The sequence below is a fragment of the Excalfactoria chinensis genome, chromosome 1, assembly GCF_039878825.1.
Source record: "Excalfactoria chinensis isolate bCotChi1 chromosome 1, bCotChi1.hap2, whole genome shotgun sequence".
Taxonomy (NCBI): domain Eukaryota; kingdom Metazoa; phylum Chordata; class Aves; order Galliformes; family Phasianidae; genus Excalfactoria; species Excalfactoria chinensis.
The window spans coordinates 55633067-55655139 of record NC_092825.1 but is presented as its reverse complement, the minus strand read 5'-3'; the positions used below and the strand labels follow the sequence as shown (position 1 = coordinate 55655139).

Genomic DNA, 22073 nt, shown 5'->3' with positions numbered 1-22073 from the left:
TACCCAGGGCAGGTACCCCCTTTGCCAAACCTACATAATTCAGAGAAAGCCAGAAACATCTCAAAAAAGGCTTCAGTTGAGCATTGACTCAGTTTCCCTATCCTCATACACTTCAGGTTTTCTACTGAAGCCTTGATATTTTTTCTAATGATGGAGATACTGTGCAGCAAAGCAATACACAGTGGGAAAGCCAAATATCTTGTTCTGCTTCAAACAGAAAATCATTTTTCTACACAGAGTAACCTAGAGGAGGTCTCTATGGTGCATCCTCTGTGTCTTAAAGCAGGGCCTGCTGCTTCTTGAGTCTTCAATATGAATCTTTTTAAACTCAAAGCTGATTAGCATCTTGTATACAGAAAACTAATAAAATATAACCACACCAGGCTGAATATAGGGTCTAAGCCTGGGGAGCTCTAGATACAATCATCAATCCATATTAATAAGCTTCCAATAAAAGCCTACTAGTAAATCTAGAGGTAGTTGCTTATTTATTTTTTTTTCCCTTTAATTAGCATAATTAGGCAGTTTCAGATTAATGTCTTAGCATCATAATTGTTAATGTTGAAGATTTCTGAATAGAAAAAGATTGCTTTTGATTTGTTTACAAATGATCTCTTAAAAATGGACATAAGATCAAAATCTCTGGAATTTTAAAGGTTTTAATGTTATGGTGCTCATGAAAATGTTTGAAATGGCAGATATAATAAACAATAAACCCAAGCAACTGGAGGTAGATTGTGCAGAGGGTATTATAGCGGTGTGATAGATAGGAAGTGGCAACCATGACGTGCTGACTTTTATGATTCTTAGAAGCACATAAGTGGGAAAGAGAGAATAAACCCAAACATGCAATACACTGAGGAGGAAAAAATTGTGCTACTTTTTACCTCTACCAGTGGATGCCAGTGAGTTATTGGTTTACGTGGGTAAGCCAGCATTTCATTCCAGTGATCTCTTCCAAGCCCTTCAGCATCAATTCCTGTCCGACACACTCCGATGACCTCATTGTGCCCTACACTGAGAATTGTAAAGAAAGATAAATTTTTTTAATGTAATTTTAATAATATTTGATGTATAATGTACTAGTCTCATGCAGCATAGAAGATATGTCCAAGATTTTCCTAGTATTTATTACAGATATTAGTTTTAGTGGAATTGTGGCAATAAGATATCCTGTAATAACATCCAAAACCTCCAGCTACTTCCAGACTGCTTCTAGGAGCCATGGAAAGAGCAATGAAGGCTTAACCTTTGCCATTAAAATTTTACAAACAGAAACGCTCAAGGAAAGCACATTTAAATTTTGCTGTAGAGTGTCATGGAGTTATCTTGATCAATCTGTGTGTATTACAGGGGGCAGCAGGCCTGTGGGCTCCCTGACTCCTAAAATGGGAAGGGAAGAAGGGAAGGGGTAGGGAGATTGGGAGCTGAGCTCAAGGAAACAAAGCAATGGCAATGAACTAAGAAAATTTTTTTTACTAACTATGATATTGGAATGCAAGGTAACACAATATAATACAATTGAATTGAAACTGAGGCTAATAAATCAAGTAAAATACGAGAGAGTGAGAGGTTTCTGAAGACTGAGAAGCCTACTTTGAAACTGAAGGCGCACAGCTTGGAAGCACACCCACACCTGCTGCCAGGCAGTGAGAGAGGGAGAGCAAGCATCACTTCTGTGACATATTTCCCTCTCTAACTGTGAGGTCCTCTGGGACGTGTAGTTCTTCTCTGTGCTCCACATGATGTTATGATGTGGAATACCAATAGCAAAATTACAAAACCGTGACATAGAGCACTGTGATGGAGGATGCCAGGGAATAAATTCTTGCTCCAGATGTTTCAGATGTAATTCACACTACATAACGTAGATCTAATTAATCTCATTTGAATTTCTGATAAAATTTGAAAGTCGAGGTTCTATAGCAGTAAGATGCTTACCTTAGTAATTCAGAATTCCTAGTAGTGTTATAGACTTGTTGAGGGAACCCAGAAAGTAATTTTCTTTGCCTGCTCTACAAGTACCTGAGACTAACATTTCCTACTTTCCTCTTAGTAAACATTTTGAAAGGAGCAGCTGGAGAGGAATGGAGGTGTGCAAGTTGCTCTACATTTCTCCCACCAGTGGCGTTGCAGTGTCCCTTTCATATCTGAACATCTTCCTAACAGAATTATAGAAGCAAAATAAAATCTGATAATGACGAAAGATAATCTGATATTTTGTATTAGTAAACTGGACTTTCACTGTTTATTTGCCCTGCAATCTCAAGAGCTCATTACTAATAGCCCTGGAAAGAAGTAGACATGGATCAGACACGGCACTGTCAGTCACAGAATAATAGTTTACTTTGAAATATTTTAGATACTCTGAGCAGGAGTCTTTTCAGCTTTCAGTAAGGATACAGATTAGTTGAAGCTAAGATGCGTAATCACTGAGGGATGAACTGAAGGATTCATCCAAATAATTAATTATGACTTAATTCAATGAGGCAATTATTCACCTAACTATTTTTTTGGCATCTAAATTTCCATTGATTTCAAATACCTGACATTTATATATGAGCTGGAGACACAAGTGTCTTTAAACCAGGAGGAATAACTTACAAACTTTTACAGTGTACAGCATCTACATGGGGACAGGAATGCATGTCACTGCTAGAGGCAAGCTTCTTTCTTACCACAGACAAAATGGACCGAACTCTAAAAGTTGTGGAAGCTTTAAACCTCTTCAGGAAAGGGCCCAAAGACTTTATCCTTTGTGAAACTGAGCCTGCTTGAAATTTCAGGGAGGTAGAAATCAGTTGCTCGCAATGATCACATAATGTCTAACTGAAGCTTAACTTTTTTAGAGCAAGCAGTGCTTACCGATCATAATCCATCACTGCAATGGAGAGGCTGACCTGGTCCACATTCTCTGGAGGGATATCAAAGATGATGGCCTCGTTATAAACTGGATTGAGTGTATTCTTCTTTGTGGTTGTTTTCCGCTTTTTCAGTCTTCGACCTTCACACATCAGTGACACTTTGACATATGGATCTAAGTAACAGACAATAAGCTGTGTGTACTTGGACTCAAAGCCATTCATACATGTAGCATAAATACAGTATTTCTGTAGGTATGCCATATTTATAAGACATAAAATACAATATCTTTAATGACCTTGGGAATCCATGTTTTCAATATGCTGTCAATGCAATGGGAAGGTATAAAGTTTATGAATGGTTGTACCAAACATCAGACCAAAGATAGCAGGTATGAAGGCTGCCTGAAAAGTAACACCTCCTATTTTATTATATTGGCCCATGATGTCATAGACAGATGTTGGTGGTATGGAAGTAGAGGTTGAACCTTCCTGACAGTATCCTATTAAATTTTGTTGCTATGTGACAGATAACAGTAGAGGGAAAGGCTGACAAAATGGTGTCTGACATGGAAGTGTGTATGAAGCAACAGTGTTCCACTAAATTCCATGCAGAAGAAATCACACCCATTGAAATACATCAGAACTTGCTGAATATTTCTGAAGACCAAACAGCAGATGTGAGAAAAGTGAGGAAGTGGGAAGTATGTTTCAGTAACGATGTTGTCACAGCAGCTATGAAATTGTGGGTCACTTCTGCTGGTGCAGATATTTACTAGCATGGAATGGATGTTCTTTTTCATCGTTGACAAAAATACAAAGCTAATGGTGGAAACTATATTGAAAAACAGTGTTTTGTAACTGAGAATTTGCTCTATGAAATAGTGTTATTGTGCTCTTTATAGCTGTTGTAATTTCCATGAAAATATATAGGAGGCAGTATGAAAGTACATTCATTCATGTATAGGTCCTATATCCATTCTAGTGCTGCTTCTATTCAGAACCATGCTAAACATGCACTAAATGAAGAAGTTGCTTTTTGTCTGCTTTCTGAATAAGCTCTGCTATGCTGTTTAAATAAGAAGTAGATTCACCTGATGCACCAGTTATATCCATTGCTTTGAGATTTCTGCATTTGATGACTGTTAATGTCATTCTCCCAGCAGTAGGCAAATAACAAAGGGAAAACATGATCTCACCCAAATCTATGCTTTCCTGAAAAAGAAAAGCAATTATTAGAAATCCAATCACACTGCCAGCAATCTAGTTCATACCATGCAGAATTTTAAAAACATTTTTAAAATACAGAGAGACATCTTTTGCAGCCTCAGATACGTTTGAAGAGAACAGAAACAAGAATACTTGGAAATCATTTCTATAACATACAGAAAGAGTACCAATAGGGTAATATTTTAATGACAGGATCTAGAATTACTAAATGGAGAATTTAAATCAGGAGCATAGCCAAATTTTTCTGGAAGCATTTGTGTTGAATTCACATGTAGAATTTCATGCTCTTCTCCTGGAAAACTCAAATTACATCATCTCCAGTATAAAGAAATGAAGTGGGATATTTAGATCACATACATTTCCTTGCATTTTAGCTACCAAAATGAATGTAGCAGTTTTATTCATGCACACATGTATGTATTTGAAAGGTTCATCCTGTCTGAGATCTTCAAAAAGATGAATGTGCTTCTAAACGTTACTAGCCTTATTGATTTTACCTTGTTTAGTGGGTTCTTTTTTTCTAGAAGAAAAGCAAAGCAGAGGAGTAGCCTCAAGGACAGCTTCTAGGAGGATGCTATACTAGGGAAGATAGATAAGATCTGAAAGGATCTTGATCATACTCATGGAGAAATAGTTTCTATGTTGTGGCAATGTGTTGTAATTTAAAAAAAAAAAAAAAGAAAAAAGGTATATAGTTCAGATGCAACAACATCTGACAAACGGGATGTAAGGAAGAGGGTTTCCATTATTTCTTTTTTTTTCTTTCCTTCCTTAATTATACGCAAGAATATGTAATTTCCTAATATCACACAAATTTAGCTTTTGAGATATTAGTTAGATTATGTATAGTTGAGATATTCAGTTATATTCCTGTTCTTTTATGATAGTAAATAACTTTCTACTCCTCCTCCTCAAACAAACAAAAACAAAACCCATGTTTGTTAACCTAAACAACACACCAAGAACAAGCCAGGATTTTTAAATAATAGCTTGTAAGGACCTTTTAAGGCAGTCAGCTCAGTAAGGCAGCAATTCTCAAGCATGTTCATATGATCTTGAAGGATTATTTTTAACTTTCCTAAAATGCTTATTTTTAGTGTCATGTCTTTAATATTTTATCTGTCAGACCTGCAACTACCCTGAGATTATGAATTTGAGTTCAGCTGGATTTATGATACAGCTGATCCAGCATCAGAAGGTGAGCATGATATATTTTTAAATGATGAATGGTAAAATAATTATTGCTGGATAAATGACAAACATTTTGCTTATAGTTATGAGTCAGAGTGAGGATTCTTCACATTTTCCAGCTACATATGCAAAGTCTTACTAATTTCCCTTGTGTAAATGCTTAAACTTGAAATACATACTTCAAATCTTTCTTGAATAAAAATGGACTTAATCACATGCATAGATAGTTTTTATTGTGCAGGTTGGTCAGTTCACAAATTCAGTCATTTTGCTGTGATTCTGTTGTAAGTATTAAGAGTGGTGTGAATGTGAACATTCTCCTTGGGTAGATTTCATGCTTGTCAGGATTTCTCAGGAATTCAAAATGGTTTAGCTCATCCGGTCTACATGATAGAGCCATTTTGTACCCCTACTTTACTTATTAAAGTAATAGTTGTCTTCTGTTACACTTTACAGGTTTGTCATAAGTGGAATCTGTGTTTTAAAGACTGTTTCTGTTACTATCATTGCTTTCTGAATTCAGACTGATCATTGGTTCTCATATATGTACATGAAAGAAATCTCATCCTTTTCTTTGAAAAGAAAACGCAGTTCCCCCACATCCGACTCTTTGAAGTGTGAAGTCTGAGTTGAGAGTGGTGATGGGGATGGGTTGGGTCATGGAGTACAGCGAGGAGACCATGAAAAAGTCAGGGAGGGTATAAATTCTTCCTCCAGAGAGTTGATTTGTGTAGGTGAATAGAGAGGAAATCATTTTTTGCAAGATGGGAGAATGTACTTGAATCATCTATTATTACATTCTGAAGATAAATTATATATGCTCAGAAATTTGAGTGAGATCAAATGATAAACAACAGTTCATACAGGACTACTTGCCACGACTTAAATGTTTTTTTTCTTTAAAAAAAAAGCAAAGCTCCATGTGGTGGTTACTTTCTGAAGACTTATGAAAACCATTAGTGTTTTAAAAAATGACAACAATTTATGATATTAACGCTCAGTCCTTTTTCTTTCCTTTCTAAACCCTGTGTACTGAATATATATATTATATTGGAAAAGAACTTGTAAAATTCCCTGCAATCAAACCTGGTGTTTTTGATCACAAAATGAATAAGCAACATGACAGATGCAAAATAATGCCTGAAAAATGAATGAGGGTGAGGTTTTCAGCCAACATAGCAGGCCATCAAAAGGAGCGTACTGAAGTTACCAGAGCTCTGTAATTTGTGATACTTTTCAGTTTGAAGCAATAAGGGATGAGTTTAGGATTGGGAAAAGGCCATTCCACTATTTACTCAACCATCCCCTAACACCTATGATCTACATCTGGTGAAAAAGTGGCTCATGTCACCCTGATACATCTGATTTTCATATGGCAGAATAATACTCATGCTACTATGTGTACTATGAAAACAGGTAAATTTTGCAGTAGGCTAGAATACATAGTATTTCAGATAAACACCCTAGTCTGTGTCAAAGACATTTAAAAGTATCTTGTCATAAGATCAGAAAGCTAGAAATAAAATCAGTAGCTACATTGCACTGATCTATAGACACCATATAACTATCCTGGCAAAGAAAACCTGCTGTCATAGACTACTACCAACAGTTAGGAGTTCCCATGGTCCTCTGAGGTCAAATACAAATTATTTCAGAATCCTTTAATGCAACCCTGATGCTTTTCTCCTTCTAATTTAATTTGATATTAGTTGCAGCATTTACTCATTTATTTATTTATTTAGTTACTTAGTTAGTTAGTTTTGTGATTACTTTTTGGTTAGCAAGGAATTGAAATTCTTAATATTTTTTCTAAGTGTCTGTTCTGAGTCAAGACCATTAGTCTTTCTTTATACTTGCACGAATTCTTATGGTGATATGTTATTGCTATAACTGTAAGAGTTATGTTAGGACCTCGAGAAATTATCAGGCAAATGAAAACTATGATACTAAAAGAAATATAAATAAAATATATATTCTTTGGAACTCACTCACACACGGTGAAGCCCAAGAATCATGAACTTCTAAATTTTCTTTTGAAGGACTAAGGATAAAATTACATGTATATAAAAGACAGTATCAGAGATCAGGTATTACACGAAATGGCTGGGATATCACCCATTTTAGTTTGTTTTTCATAAATTGTGTTCTAGAGGGTCATGAATTTGGAGATGAACGCATAAGTTCAGACACAGATAATGAACAAAGTAAGGCTTGACATATAAACTTTTTCTGAAAGTCTTTATCAGACTGATTATCCTGAGTAACATTTTCAATCACCTTGGGTACTTAAGTATTATTTCATTTAATTGAGATTTAAAAATAGGATTTAAATTACTTCAGAATCCCATTGCTCTAAAAAATGCGTATTCCTCTCACTCTACAATACACTAGGTAATTAAGTTCACACAACTCATCTGCCAGGAACCCTTTAGTATGAGCAAATCTATGGAAGCTGAAGCACAGACAATATCATTAACTACATCTGCATTGCAATCCACTTCAAAAAACATGACTCAGAGGATGCAAGCCTGGAACCAATGGCAACCTCTCAAGCAAATCTGAACTATCCTTCAGACTGCTTTACATGTACCACATATTCTCTTATATAGCTTTTGTTATATCTGTACCTAGGTAACTCTCATGACATTTTCTTTCTTTCCTTTTTTTTTTTTTTTTTTTCTTAAATTAAACTTAGATTTTAATTAACAGATAGTTTTACAGATGCTTGTGATAATTTTCCCCTCACCAAATTACAATAAGAGGTACAAAACCCAAAAAACAAAGAATAAAAACAACCAGCATCAAGCACAGCTGCAATAATACAACAAGAAGCAGTTGCTGGTACTGCTTTTTTTTTTTTTTTTTTTTTTCTCTTTTTTTTTTTTTTTTTTTCCTTTTATTTCCCTTTTGTGTACAGAAGCCATCATAGAGAACTAAGGAACTGGAACGGTGGTAAGAAGTACACCAGTTTCAGTTATTTTCATGGCTCCCAATCTACCACACTATCCAATCCATCTTCTGTTACAGCAATGTTAGAACAAAATAAAACAGAGGAAACGGATATCAAGTGTGTATTTTAGATGCACAGATGAATTTGATTTTTTAGAAATGGCATATAGATATATATTTTTTAATACTATAATTACCCTACAAAAGCAACCTTCCCTGAATGGATACACTAACCAGTTACCAAGAATATATACACATTCATTGTTCCATGTCTGTTTGGGATATCAGCCCAGAGGTTGGCAAAGCTGGACAAAGAATCATCCTTATTGTATTGCTTTGTCATTGGACCCACTAGAGAGCAGTACCCTTATCTCCAAACTTAGCTCTGTGGAAGCATGTCTACAGAAATGTTCCCTAGATATGGCACAGACAGAGTAGAGTACAGTAAGGAGAAGTTTGAAACCTTTGCGGAGGATCACCAATTGGTCCACTGAAGTTTTAGAACTGTTGTTACTGGACAAAGTTCTGCTGTTTCTCATTCTGATTAATTCATCCAGTCTTGATATTAAATTTAACCAGAGATAACATTTAGCTAGGAATACATACAACAGAAAATATTAGGTTCAGGGTAGTTTCTTTTCACATATTACCACCCATGCGCTAAACTGGATGAGAAAAATTATTTACAAATTATGTTCTCATTGAGAGGATTTACATAATGTCTGCCGATATGTGAAGTGTCACTTTTACAATAATTTTGTAATAATGATAATTGTCCGTAAAAATATCCTAGCCATTTGTTGGTATTTGTTCCTTGTCTTTCCCTTCTTTTTCAAGTTTTGCAATTCAAATAAAATGTTAAAAGCAACTAAATATAGATTTTTACAATGAACAATGAAAATGTTACTGGAACTCAAAATTGCATATACTTGTATTGGCATTAGTGTGTCATTTATTTTGGTTGTTAAAATAACGATTTGCATAATGAATACTGCTCTAGAAATTGAATTTCCTATGAACCATCCATGTTAATTCCATTGTCATAATCTACAGTAATTAATAATTTTAATTTTTAATCTCTGTGTTACTACTGAGGACTACTTTCCCAATAATTGTAATTTAAATGATGTTTTAATGATTACAACAGGTTATTTGAAGAGAAAATTCTTAGATTGGCGTTAATTTACTTTACACTTAAATCCTAAATAAACGATTTCCACATTTTCTCTTTCCATTTTCCTGCAGTATGTTGAGTGAGTGCCTGTACTAATTAGTAATCATTTTCTAGTTGTCAGAGAAATTATTCAGACATTTACATTCCTGAATTCTTAACTGTTCAGTCATATTAAAAACTAACTTTCTGCACAGTATTCAATAATAATAATAATAGTAATAATAATAATAATAATAAAGCAGTGGCAGAAGACCTTAGGACTTTTTGAATACTGTTTTCTCATCTATGCATATTGAATTTGATGCTATTTATGCTAACACAGACAGTGTCAAAAGTTGCATGATGCCTGAATAGAACAGCTAATTCTACCATCTCTCAATGGGATTTCACTCTGGAAACCTTGTCCTTACAGCTAATATTTACTTCCCTCTCCTGTTATTCTTTGCATACAAAATTCAGCTATTTTTGTTCTTCCCAGCACCACTTATTGATTGAGTAGTTCTCCTAAGAAATGAATCAATGAGATTTGTGTTTGTTCTTGCCCCTGTGGAAGATGGTATGGAGACATTGGGGTCTGCTGCTCCATAATGACTGTGTCTTCCTCTTCAGGAGGCCTAATGTTTGTTTTAGTCCGATGTCTGCTCTAGGTAAGAGTAGCTGTTGACTGTGATTGTCATTGCAGAAGGAGGACTCCTTGAGACAGCAGGTAGGGTCCAGCAGACTGAATGCTCTCAACAGGAGACAAGGAAGCCTCCTGGGTGCTGGTTTTGTCAACCCCTTTGTACATAACCATCTGCCTTGTGCACCTGGGGGTTAGTTTCATCCTGCCTGTCAGCAAGGAAGCTCATTCGTGCCTCAGAACAGCTAGGAACAGAGATACTTATGTGATCTAAGTGTGGCGTCTACTGGCATGTGAATGGAAAAGTAACTGAGTAGCTTCAGATATATTCATCTGAAGGAGCAGTGCATTGATTACAAAGGGAATACTAGCAGCAAGAAATTCAGAGATCACTTAAGGCCCGGCTACCACCTGGATGCAGAAATATTAATTTCCTCAGGGGAAGCCACCTTCTTTATTCATCTAATATCTCTTACATTTAAGGTAGATCAGAAGTAGCTGTTGGCTTTAAGTAAGACAGAATATTCGAATGACCTGTCATTTCAAATGGAAAGAAATATTCAACAACTGAAGCCTCTGCTGCTTTCAGTAGCTAGAAAGAAACCCATTCTTTCTCAGTTGTCTTTTCTGACTATGAACTGGGCTGAAAGCAGTCCCAAACCTAAATAAAAAACCGAAACACTTTTCCTATAAAGACTGACCTGGAGAATTCTCTCATTCACCCAGTAGCAGGTAATCATATGGATCTTTTATATTATCAGGATTGATCAGAAATGAGAAGTGCCAGCTATTCTTGCCTATAAAGGCACTGTTACCATTATAGAATTAATAAATGTTTCTGCACTTACAAGCCTTTACTCTTTCACATGTGTTTAACATTATTTCATAGCTTTTAGGGACATTTCCTGAAATGGTAGCGTAAACCCCATTCTGATGGGGATGACTAATTGTAGGGTGCAGTCCCCTACACTATCCATAATAAAACATCTCCCAATAGTTCTGCATTCTGAATGTCAAAAAATAGGATAGTCCAAATAATGTGGCCTCAAAGTTTGACTATATAAGAGCAATTATTATTAGATTTGTACCACTATTGCATTACTCAGTCCAGTGCACTACTTTTATCCACTTATGAAACAGTAAACTACAGGAAGAACTAAAGACAGTTGCAATAGCTCTGGGTGAACTGTAGAGATGGGCTTCAATTTTGTTTGATTTACTTTCCACCTATATTTTAAGCAATGAAATTAGAAGCAGATATTTCCAAAGCAGTCCATCAGTTTTCAAAGAATCAGAAGTTGATGAACTTTCATATCCAGAAAATGTTAGATCATGTCAAGAAGTGTCCTTTTTGCCTAAATTATTTTATGATACTGAGTACTGTCAATTAAATGCAAATTTATTTATTTATTTATTTATTTTTGTTGTTGTTGTTGATTTAAAAAAGTACCAAAACCATGCAGTATATTATATTGGGAATAACAAGCTTCAGAAAAACATGCAAAGCTTGCAAGCACTTCACAAAAATAGAAGATGATAGATATGTTGATGTGATACTGTTTGCCTTGGATGCTTTGAAAGAGTTTCCTACAGTGTGTTAAGAATTACAATATACCAGTATACTACACAACCTTTGCAGGTGTTCCAAAGCTGCCTCTGGTTTGCCTGTAATTCAATCAATCAAACGAACAAAGTAAATAATGGATTATTTATTGAAAATTCAACCACCCATGTTGAAGCAAAACTGGGGGGTATTAATATAATCAGATACCTAGGATACTTCTTTTCCACAGCCAATTTTACACCAATTTTATCTTGGTAATTTAACATTAAAAAATGAAAATGGTTTTTCACTTATAACAGATACATACTACATATTATACAGTAGCTGCAGGTTTCCAACAGAACACATAACAGAGAAACAATGACATGAATGAAAAATTAAAAGAACAAAATACAAAATACAAATACAAAAGATGAATAAATACCAACAGTTGAAAACTATAAAAGTGAGTATGTGAGGGACCAATCCTGCACTTCATAATGTCATTTCAAATGACTATTGTGGGTGGGGAAAAAAAAAAAAAAAAAAAGGAGTCAAACTGTGGTTTACCACGTAAACATTGGTTTTACAGCCTAAAGGATTCAGTGCATCCACTCAGACTCAACTTCCCCATGTTGTGTCTTTCCTCTACCAAATAAAAACTCCTCATGGATGTGCAAGCAAAGCCTCTAAAGATGTCTCCCTGACAGTCTTTAGACAGCGGAAAATCTCCCCATCTGCTGCAGTAACATCCTTCACAGTAAAATTTTGTAGTTAATTACTTTGGTACTTCTGTCTAGTGGATCTTCAACTCTTACATTGTGACATAAAAATAAGGTTTTGTCCATGTAGACAACAGGAATGTTTTAACTTCATTAAATCTTCTGAAGAGAAAATTCTGGACTATGGAAGAGATGCAGAAGACTAAAAGCTGAAGAGAGGCCACTTCTGCTGTACTTTTTGAAGTTTTGGACCAATTCTTTGATCCACCACTTCTACCATTTTCTACTACTTATCATTTAGCAACAGTAGGAGCAAACCATTGGTGCCGAAAGCATGTCTGGACAGTAAATCCGGAAGCTTCATACAACGCACAACAAAACAGAGTAAATGTGAGGAAGGAAAAAACATGAAAGAAATATATTTCCATATGGGTGTCTTAATTCCTCATTATGGTGTAAGTGCTATCCTGTTGAGAACCCCAGTTTTGTTTTTGTTTTTAATTGCAAGTTCTTTATCAACATCAAAGTATTCCTGCCTTGGGTATGGTTATTTATTACTAATTGCAAAACCATCCAAACCACATTTTTCAAGGCCTGATCCAAGTTCCCTTGACTCTGGCAACTGTTAGGTATTTAATAGCTAGTTAGTGACTTTGGGGAACTTCAGATCTGATACACAGCACTGTAACTCCCCAATGACTAACATCTTATGAGCTTTTTCTTGCTGTGCAGGATTGGCTCCCTCATCTTACAGTTTCTAAAATGTCAGAATTAGCAACCTTTATTACTAACCAAATTTTTATCTACATGAAGCAGCAGAAGTAAAACACAAGGCAACACATTGCACATAAAGTAACAGGACACCTTATTGGAGGGCTCCGTTTTGACAGGAAAAAAAAAACCAAAACAAAACAAAACAGATACACCAGTTTATTACATAATTTGCTGAGAATTAGGTGAAGCTTGTGAAAGTGAATGCAGTCACTGAATGTTTGAAAATATTTTGTGTGTGTGTGTTTATTGCTAAAAATTTAGGTGGAGAAAACTTATGCACATGGAACACTAAAAGCTAAAGTGGCCAAAAGGCTGAAATCTAAATGCTAGATGCTTTCTCTTAAACTTCATACAGAGTAAAATGGGCAGAACAAACTAAGCACTGTATCTGCATGTACTAACTCTTAGTGAAGAAGAAACTTTGTTTAGAATACAGTGCCACAATTAGCAAACTTTTTCATCCAGGTGCACATTATTATCTCTCTCAACAGCATCATCTGCTATGCCATTTCAATCTGCCTAAAATGATGGGACAATCCAGGGGTTCTGATTTACTCAAATCTAGTTATAAGCTAAAGACACACGTCTGTTGCAAAAAACAACAACTGTAGGCATATTAATTATTACTAAGGTATTAAATATAATACCAACACTATAAGAAATATACAAATATATATATATATATATAAATATAAAAATATTTGTACTATATTATCTCAAGGCCTTAAACACAGATTGAATTTAAAGCTTGAGAACATAGTTCTTAGGTTGAAATCTGAGTTTGACCAAACAAAGCATACAGAGTGGTTTTCTGGAGGTGTGCCAGAGACTGTTCACAGCAGTTTGGTAAACCCCACAGTTGAAATAAATAATTATTTTCCTGAATTCACAATTGAAAATTGTCCTCATTATGTTCTGCTCTCTGGTGTTTCTCCGTTCTCAGGAAATATGTTGCTCCTGCTCAAAATAGTGAGCAAATCAAAGTCCTTCTTGTCCTTTTAGTCTTGCACACCTACATTCCACCATCCAGCAGGTATACACAGTGTAAGAATATCTGGGAAAAGAGATATGGGAAGCCTCTGGCTCTACTGAAGGAATGGTGTGAAGATTCTGTCTCTGATGCAGTGCCTAGTATTTCTGAAAAAATGGGGATGACAGACTATTTTGGTTACCTCCACAGAGCAGTGGAGGGGAAAATTTCTATAAAAACAGCATTTTAGTTAAAAATACCAACCAATTCACCAAAACAACCAAAGCATCTAAAAACAGTGCTTTGCCGTTTCTTTTCAAATTCTAACCAGGGAAGATTTTTAAGTTAATAGTGATAATGGCTGGGGACTGGTGAGTTTTCTGATGGCAGTTTCTCATCCATTATATGTGTTAATTGTGCAGACCTTCTTCTCTTGCTTTCAGCAATAGACAGCAAATAATTTATATTTCATTTCCTAACTCTCCTTGCTTGTGTCTCTTGAGTTTTGTTAGTAACCAACAGCAACAGAGACACATCTACTGGGGGACCCTAAGCAAAGGGCATTAAGCAATGAATTTCAAGCATCTTTAACATCTCTTATCTCTCATGAGTTTCACAGCCATTGAAAATCCGCTAACAAGAGGAGAATGGGCTCTGTTTCTTAATAGATGATCACTTGGAGGAACAAGGTATTTTCCTACCAAAAAATATTTATAGTTCTTGTTAAACAGTGATTTTTTTGTGACATATTATTTAATAGATAACCTAATTTACATTTGCACAGTGAGCTATAAGAATGACGATATGTTCCCAGAAGATTATTTCAGTAATTAAATTTTATCACTTGCTAAGCATACTTTTCTCTATATGCTTAAAGGAAAATATTGACAAGATTTTATTTATTCATATATTTATTTATTCCTTCTAGCATCTGCTGGTAAGCAGGATGCTCTGCCATGAACTACAAAACAGAAATTAAAATATCACATTAAGAGGTTTGGAACACATTACTTACGGTGGTTGCACAGTGGATGTCTTTCCATACATTGGCTTCCCTGGAGAGATCTGAGACTTCAAAAAGGTTATCAAGAATTACTTCCCCAATCATGTCATGTCTAGAAAATCTGTCAAAATCATAAACACTGAAATGCAATTTCCTGTTGCTGAGTTGATCATAGGCTACAGGAAACTGAAAGGTTTCATCAAAGACAGGATTTAATGTCTTTCTGTGAACTCGTGTCTGAAACTTCTTTTTCCTATCTGGAAGCAGATAAATCTTAACGTAGGGGTCGGATGTTCCTGTGAAGTCTTTAGCAGGCAGATCTAAGGCTTTGACAATTGTGACAGCCAAAAGTTCGTTTTCGTAATCGTACCGGAGAATGAAATTAAGTTTTCCACATGTTTTCACATCTTCTTGTTGCCCATCAGAATCCACAGATTTCTGTTTGTAGAGTTCTGGTTTTATTCTCCCAATGCTGGTTGTTGTCTCTCCCCTTTGTAAAACTGGATCTGTCCCCATGTTAAAATCGACACTGGACACTTGCATCTGCCTTGGCAAGTGCCTCCTGAAAGAATTGTGCCTGTACACATACACACACAAAATGAACCACGGTTATCTCCAGGAAAAGACCTGGCTATTACTAAGTAGAAAATATAAGAAGATGAAATTAGTAAGGTTTCCACTCTTTAAAACAACTAAAAAACAACGCCCAAAATGTTTTATAAGTCTTAGAACAATTTTAAGAGGAAATAATTATTCAGGATGAACTTGGCCTGAGAGACGCTCAGTGTCCTGATACTATATATGTTTCTTACCTTGTTTTCAAGCTATGTAGCTGAAAATGAGCTCAGGTTCTTTCATAGAATCCCAGCATTATTTGATCCTACTCTGCTAGGACATGAACGAAGTATAGTCATGCAGAAAAAAAGCATCACTTACAGACAACAGACTTCCTGTTGTTCGGAGTCACTCCTTGTCTGTTTTCCAATTAAATATTTACTGTGCTTAACAACGATCACTGCGAAAGCCCCAAGAAAGCCATAGAAAAGTACAGATGTTGTCGGCATAGTGCTTTGCCACCCTGCAACACTTTATGTGTACCTATTGCGTATCTGGTGCACTGAGGTAAAGGCCACTTTATCCTGTAATATTGCTCTGGCTGCAACACATTTCAAAGTTTTAGGCAACATTTTCCTGTGACATTTTTTTTTTCCTTCTGTTCTCATACTCCTCTGTGTAGCGTATCAGCAAACTGATTCATGTACTCCTATCGAAAACTATTACTTTTAAATCCTTGCAATTCTGAATACTATGTAGTGTATCTGTACTTATTTATGAGCTTATATTGACTCATGAACATTAATGGAACTTTTTGCCTTTCCTACTAAGAGTGAAATCAAATCTCTGGTATGCCATACAGCTTTAAAATAGCATAAAAACATTGGTCAAAAAGCTTCATAGGCTTAATCATCAGCAGATGCCATTATGACTACACTGTTCAGTTTATTTTTTGGACATTTTCACTTTTCCATGGTACTTCACTACCCTCACAATCTGCACTGAAAAAGCTCACTACCTCCTCCTGCGAGCCATTAAAAAACAATTTAATTGTCAGAATTTCCTCTGCTTTTTGCAATCAATTGCTTATTAATGCCAAATGCAGCCTTGCCTTATTGCTTGGTTTCCCTGTGGTGTTGTGTTCTGAAAACAAGAGGTGTCACAGCTGTGTGTTTCTTTCTTTAAATCAGAAATGCAAATTGTCTATTTGAAAGCAACTAGGACTCATTTCATAGATATTATTTGTATTTTTGCTTAAGTGAAGTGGTTGCAGAAGGCACCCAGTACAAAACTACTGCAATTTAGCTGAACAGAGATACAAGAGGGTAATCTGCAGCCATTAAATAATAGACAAGAATGTTTCCCATTTTGGTTGCTTCAGTACTGCTAGGTGTAGCATGCAGTAAAACTGTAACAAAAGAATAGGGGAGGGAGAACTTCATAGTTCAGGTTTGAAGTAGCTCCAGAAAACACAGGTGTTTTGATTTCAAATTTAGTTGAACAGTAACACACCTCTCTCATAATACATTGCAACTTTTCCATACACAAACACATATTTATTTGTTACAAGCAGACAATTTCCAAGACTTCCTCTTCTCTTAAAAGTTTATACTCCTCAAATCACAGCATATGATATCCATGATGGAATGGAGGGGGCAATGGGAAAGCTTTAACTAATCATAAAAGCAGAACTATGTTCTTCAAGGAGTTCCATAAATGCTGTTGAGCCTTCATCCACTGAGAATCCTGGTCTCATGGGAAACAGAGGGAAGGAACTGATCTCCACCCAGAATGCAGTGGCAGTGAATTTTGAGCCTGCAGTGATTTAGGTGCTAGCTCTCTGGCATTTCTTACTCTGCTTATGCAGGTAAAACAACAAAAATGCCTGCATGTCATTTTTAGTTTAAATGAAATTTGATATGTGACAAACTCTCTTTTCCTGTAACCTCTTGCATTTATGAAGACCTGAGTTAATTCTTGAAAAAGTAACATGTAAAAAAATGACTTCATGATTTCTAAGGTACTAATTCCTTTCAAACTGTCAAACGCTATGTACGTAAGAACCTCTGATGAAGACAGTCATTGTTGCATGGCATCACTAAGTAGAACAGTGCAGCTGTATGGCTGTGCCCCATGGGAACCAGCAGAGCTTTTGCTCTAGTAAGCCAATGCCCTAATTACATAGTGCCTTGTATCTGCTCTGAGTCACAGCATTTCACCAAGACAGCTAATTGGTCTGTTAATTATTAAGATGCTTCATTGTTGTCATGGCAACCTATTTATCATCCTTTGTTCTGCAATAACAAAGGAATAATGACTGTTATAACGAAGTACAAGGATGTCAAGCAGTCAGGATAAAAAGGTGTAGGTAAGTTATTGATGTGTGCAAATCCAGGTACATCCACCATTACTAGCTTTTACATAGCACTCCTATAATACTCACACTTTCTGTAACTTAAAACAAATACACTTTGAGTGACAAAGTTTGGATGTAAATCTATAATATAAAACAAGTTTGCACAGGAACAATGATAGTATGGAGCTGAGTTCTAACACATCAAGAGTGACATATGTAAGGCAAAAGAGAAGGATAGGATAGTGATTTATGATATAACTTGAGATTTACAACATGTGGCTCTGATCTATCTTCACTAGATAATACTAGAGTGATGTTTTAGACCACATCCAGGAATGGACACCAGCATTTAAACTGCATTTTGCCAGGACTGAGGCTACTTTCCTTCTTGCCATTACCAAATTCAGCTGACCTGTTTGTTTTTCTTTAGTCTTAACATTCTCACACACCTCACTTTTGCCTCTGTGCCTCATGGGAACTGACTTACTCTTGCAGAGCTGAATGACAAACTCCTCTCCTATTGAATGCTGAAGAGCTCACAGGTCTTTTAAAATACAAATGAATGCTTGAAGGAAGAAATATCAGAGAATCATTAAACTATATTGCAGCATAACTTCACAAACTGCAGGGAAAAATGGCCTTCTCTAATCCTGAGCAAAAATGCATCTAAATGAACACCGATTCAGGAATTCTATTGCAGTTTACTGGTGCCAACACTGTGTTATTAAGTACTTAAGGTGGGGCAAGCAGGGCTACTCAGGGGAAATGAACCATCCCTCCAAAAAAGATTTAGAACTGATAATTTAGACAGGATAAGAGGAAAAAGCTTCCCCACAGTACATGCAGAAAGAGCAGGACAGATGACAGACTTTAATTTTGTAAAAATGTGCTGGGTTTCAACTTTATTTTATGCATTCATATCCCAGTCAAAATCACTCTGGAGGTCTATGGGAATATTTTGACAGCTTGAAGTAGCTCTGGATTACTTCCTTGGAACTTCTTTCTTCCCCTATGTTTCCACAGAGTTTTCAAGCCTATCTGTCAGCTAGTTATTTCTTCTGTCTGTTCAGGAAGTCAGACAGTCTGATCACCTACAGATTTACCTGTTGGCACATAATGGATAAAACTGTTCAAATTTATATCCGATTAGATATACAGCAGCATAGCAGTTGCATAAGATCCTTGTCATGTAAGGTTGTATCACTTTTTGTCCCTCTGCCCGTCCCTCTTATGGATGCATCCACTATAGCAGTAACAATGTCAAAGCTGCCTTCCCAGTATTTTGGAAAAGCTCCTCAGAGCAGCTAGGATACCATGCTCCCCATCTCAGCAGGTGGATATAGTAGCTGCAATCAGGCACAGATAGGGCAATGTGGCTTAAAGGCAGCTACACAGTCTTATCATTCAGGAGATGGTTCAGCTGCTGGAGTCAGCTAGACCACCCTTGGCTGCAGTGCTCTCATTTTCAGTTGCCTGTTGGATGTTTCCTGTTTTTGGAAATGTGTGAGGAAAAAAGCACTTCTGCACTTACCAGCTCAATGAATGCACTGAGATGGCAAAATACTGGTCTTAGGGACTCTCAGAAAGCCAGCAAAATATGTTCCCAGTAAATGTAATGCACGTCTACAGTCTTGTGCATCAATAAAAATGGGGTGGATGTTTTTTTATTATTATTGTTTGGCTTTTGATTGTTTGTTTTGTTTTGGTAGCATCCATCCATTTAGCAAAAGGTCCACTAAGTTAAAGTCACTTTCTATACAGCATTTCTACTCTCACGGTGTTATGCAATACTTCAAGTGCCTCTTTTAACTTTCATTTTCCCATTTTGTGTTAAGAAAACATTCATTTTAAAAAAATAATAATTATAATTTATTTTTATGTAGGAAGCAATCTTTTTGGTTCACTGCCTGCTCCACCTGCATTAAATTTGCTGACAGTATTTGAGGAAAATTGTGTTTGATACTACAGATCACTGCACATCTCTTCTTCAGTACTTTTCAAAATAAGTCTGTATCTGCGACAAAATCAAAGTTTCTGTCCTTCAATTTAATACAAAAGAAATCATTGCTGCAATAGTACCTGTTTGACATATGTTCCAAAATTTATATAGAATCTGTATTGCTTTGAAACCAATCTGTACTACATGCTTAGATTGGGATTTTAATTCCTTCAGAAGTGGCAAACATGTCATGAAGAAATGTGCCATCAACAACAAATCTGTCTTTTATTTAATGAAAAGGAAAACTTTCATCTGTAAAAGCAACTGCTATGTCTACAAAAATGCATCTGTGAAAAGACAGACTTGCAGTACTTTGAAAAATCACACTAGGATGGATTTTCCTATACACAAAACCAAAAATGGAAATGTTGTAAATACATATATGTAAATACATATATATTTACAAAGTAGAATAAGATAGATTTGATCTTCATAAAACGGTGAGGCAGCTGAAGTACTGCCATCTTTTTGGGGATATTCTGTTAACGAGACAGAGGCTTAACCCTCACAGGACTGCTGTTTTGCCCATAACTGCTAATTACTCACAAGTTCCCTAAGATTTTGGAAATTTTCAACAGAATGCCATGGCTGTACCTTTTCCCAGGAAATGTGCCACAGATGCAAGTATCCCTTACCTTGATGATGACGTGGGCTCTGTGATTTGTCTCTGCATGCGTGCATGTCTGATCAGATGTTCTTTCAGTGCGTTCTGGACCTCTGCTGGTATATCGGGTGAAGTGTGGCTAATTTTCAGTGCAGCTTCAAGTACCTTTGTTGTAGGTTTCCCATTTTCTTTAACTTCCTTTTTCTCACTGGTCTCCAAAACCTCTGTAGGAGCACTGGAGGTGCTCTGCGGGACATTACTGGCATTGGAAGTGAGAGGTTTGCTTCTCCAGCAGGGCCAGCACAACTTCCAAAAGACAAAAAGTGAGACTACCAGCAAGGCGAGCCCGCAGAAGCTGACGACTACTGCTAACAAACTGACTGAGATGTCTGCAAGGAATTAGAAACAGAGATCATCGTGACAGACAAACATGGAGAGAAAAGAATATGAAACAGGTGAGAAGATAGAAGCATTGCAATCGTTATCCCATGATGAGTTTCAAAGCCTCATTCAAAGCTTTTTTCTTTTTGATATCTAAGCCTATGCTTTTAAAATGCTACCATCCTCCACTACCTCTTTTCGAAATTCCCCATTCATTGTTTCACAGGCTCAGGGCCAGTACTTGAGCCACTGGCCACACAGAGACAGTCAAATTTCTCAGGAAGTAAGGGCCCAAATGGTCCCAAATCCACCTGCTTACAGTGATCAAATGGTGTTTACTTGGGAATACATCTTGCTGAAAAAAAAAAATTAATAACATTTTCTGTAAGCATCTATGAAGATAGGTCAGTTACAAACACCCAGGCTGATAGAGAAGTTCCTTAGGACCTGTCAAACTTTTTATTTTGTGTGCTAACTGGTTCGTAAGCATATTAAAACTGGATAAACAGGAACAAGGTACAGTCTGCCAGGAACAATAAGTTGCAGGGGTTAAATCTCAAACACTGTTAGATCATGACATGAAGTTGCCTTCATACTATGCTATTCAATGCCCCTGGTTGTATGAAGACCATACCATACACTTAGCTACCCCTGCTGCCCTGCACTTGACTTTCTCTGCCACGGTGGATTAACATATCCAATAACGCTGCCAAAGTAAAAAGAACAGATTTCATACTGACTTAATTCTGCAAACAGACTTGTATTTTAAGAGATGGTGGATCACCAGAAATGCCAATTGGAACTTAATTAAGACTTTTATTCTATGTGACACATTTCAGTTTGATTTTTCCAGTATCATGTAATCTTCTAAAATATAACTAAAATAACCCTTTGCTTTTGAAAAGAGGCTTTTGTATGCTTTTTAAAAAAATCAATAAGCCTTACTTAAATGCCCCTCAAGCAAAGGCTGCTGCTGCTTGTTACAACAAGGTTTGATAGTTTAACAGCTAATATTTTGTATCCATAGCTGGAGGCTACAGGCTACTAAACTGAACCAGTGGAAAAGTGCAACCAGCGTATGAGCATAATTTTTTCTAAAAGATCACAGGATAAAAAAAAATTGTCCTCTAGGTGCGTGTGCT

At 36.3% G+C, this 22073-nt stretch overlaps 1 protein-coding gene across 2 annotated transcripts in view; it reads right to left on the bottom strand.

Moving 5' to 3' along the window:
- The window catches only part of SYT10 (synaptotagmin 10), a 44638-nt gene that overhangs the window by 12166 nt on the left and 10399 nt on the right, over window positions 1-22073 (bottom strand). For both annotated transcript variants that reach the window (XM_072354690.1, XM_072354784.1), the window contains exons 2-6: window positions 20582-20939; window positions 15049-15613; window positions 3956-4076; window positions 2866-3037; window positions 888-1017 (exon numbers count right to left, since the gene is read on the bottom strand). In XM_072354690.1, coding sequence (XP_072210791.1) covers window positions 888-1017; window positions 2866-3037; window positions 3956-4076; window positions 15049-15613; window positions 20582-20939 — 1346 coding nt within the window. The remainder of the gene's footprint in view (window positions 1-887; window positions 1018-2865; window positions 3038-3955; window positions 4077-15048; window positions 15614-20581; window positions 20940-22073) is intronic.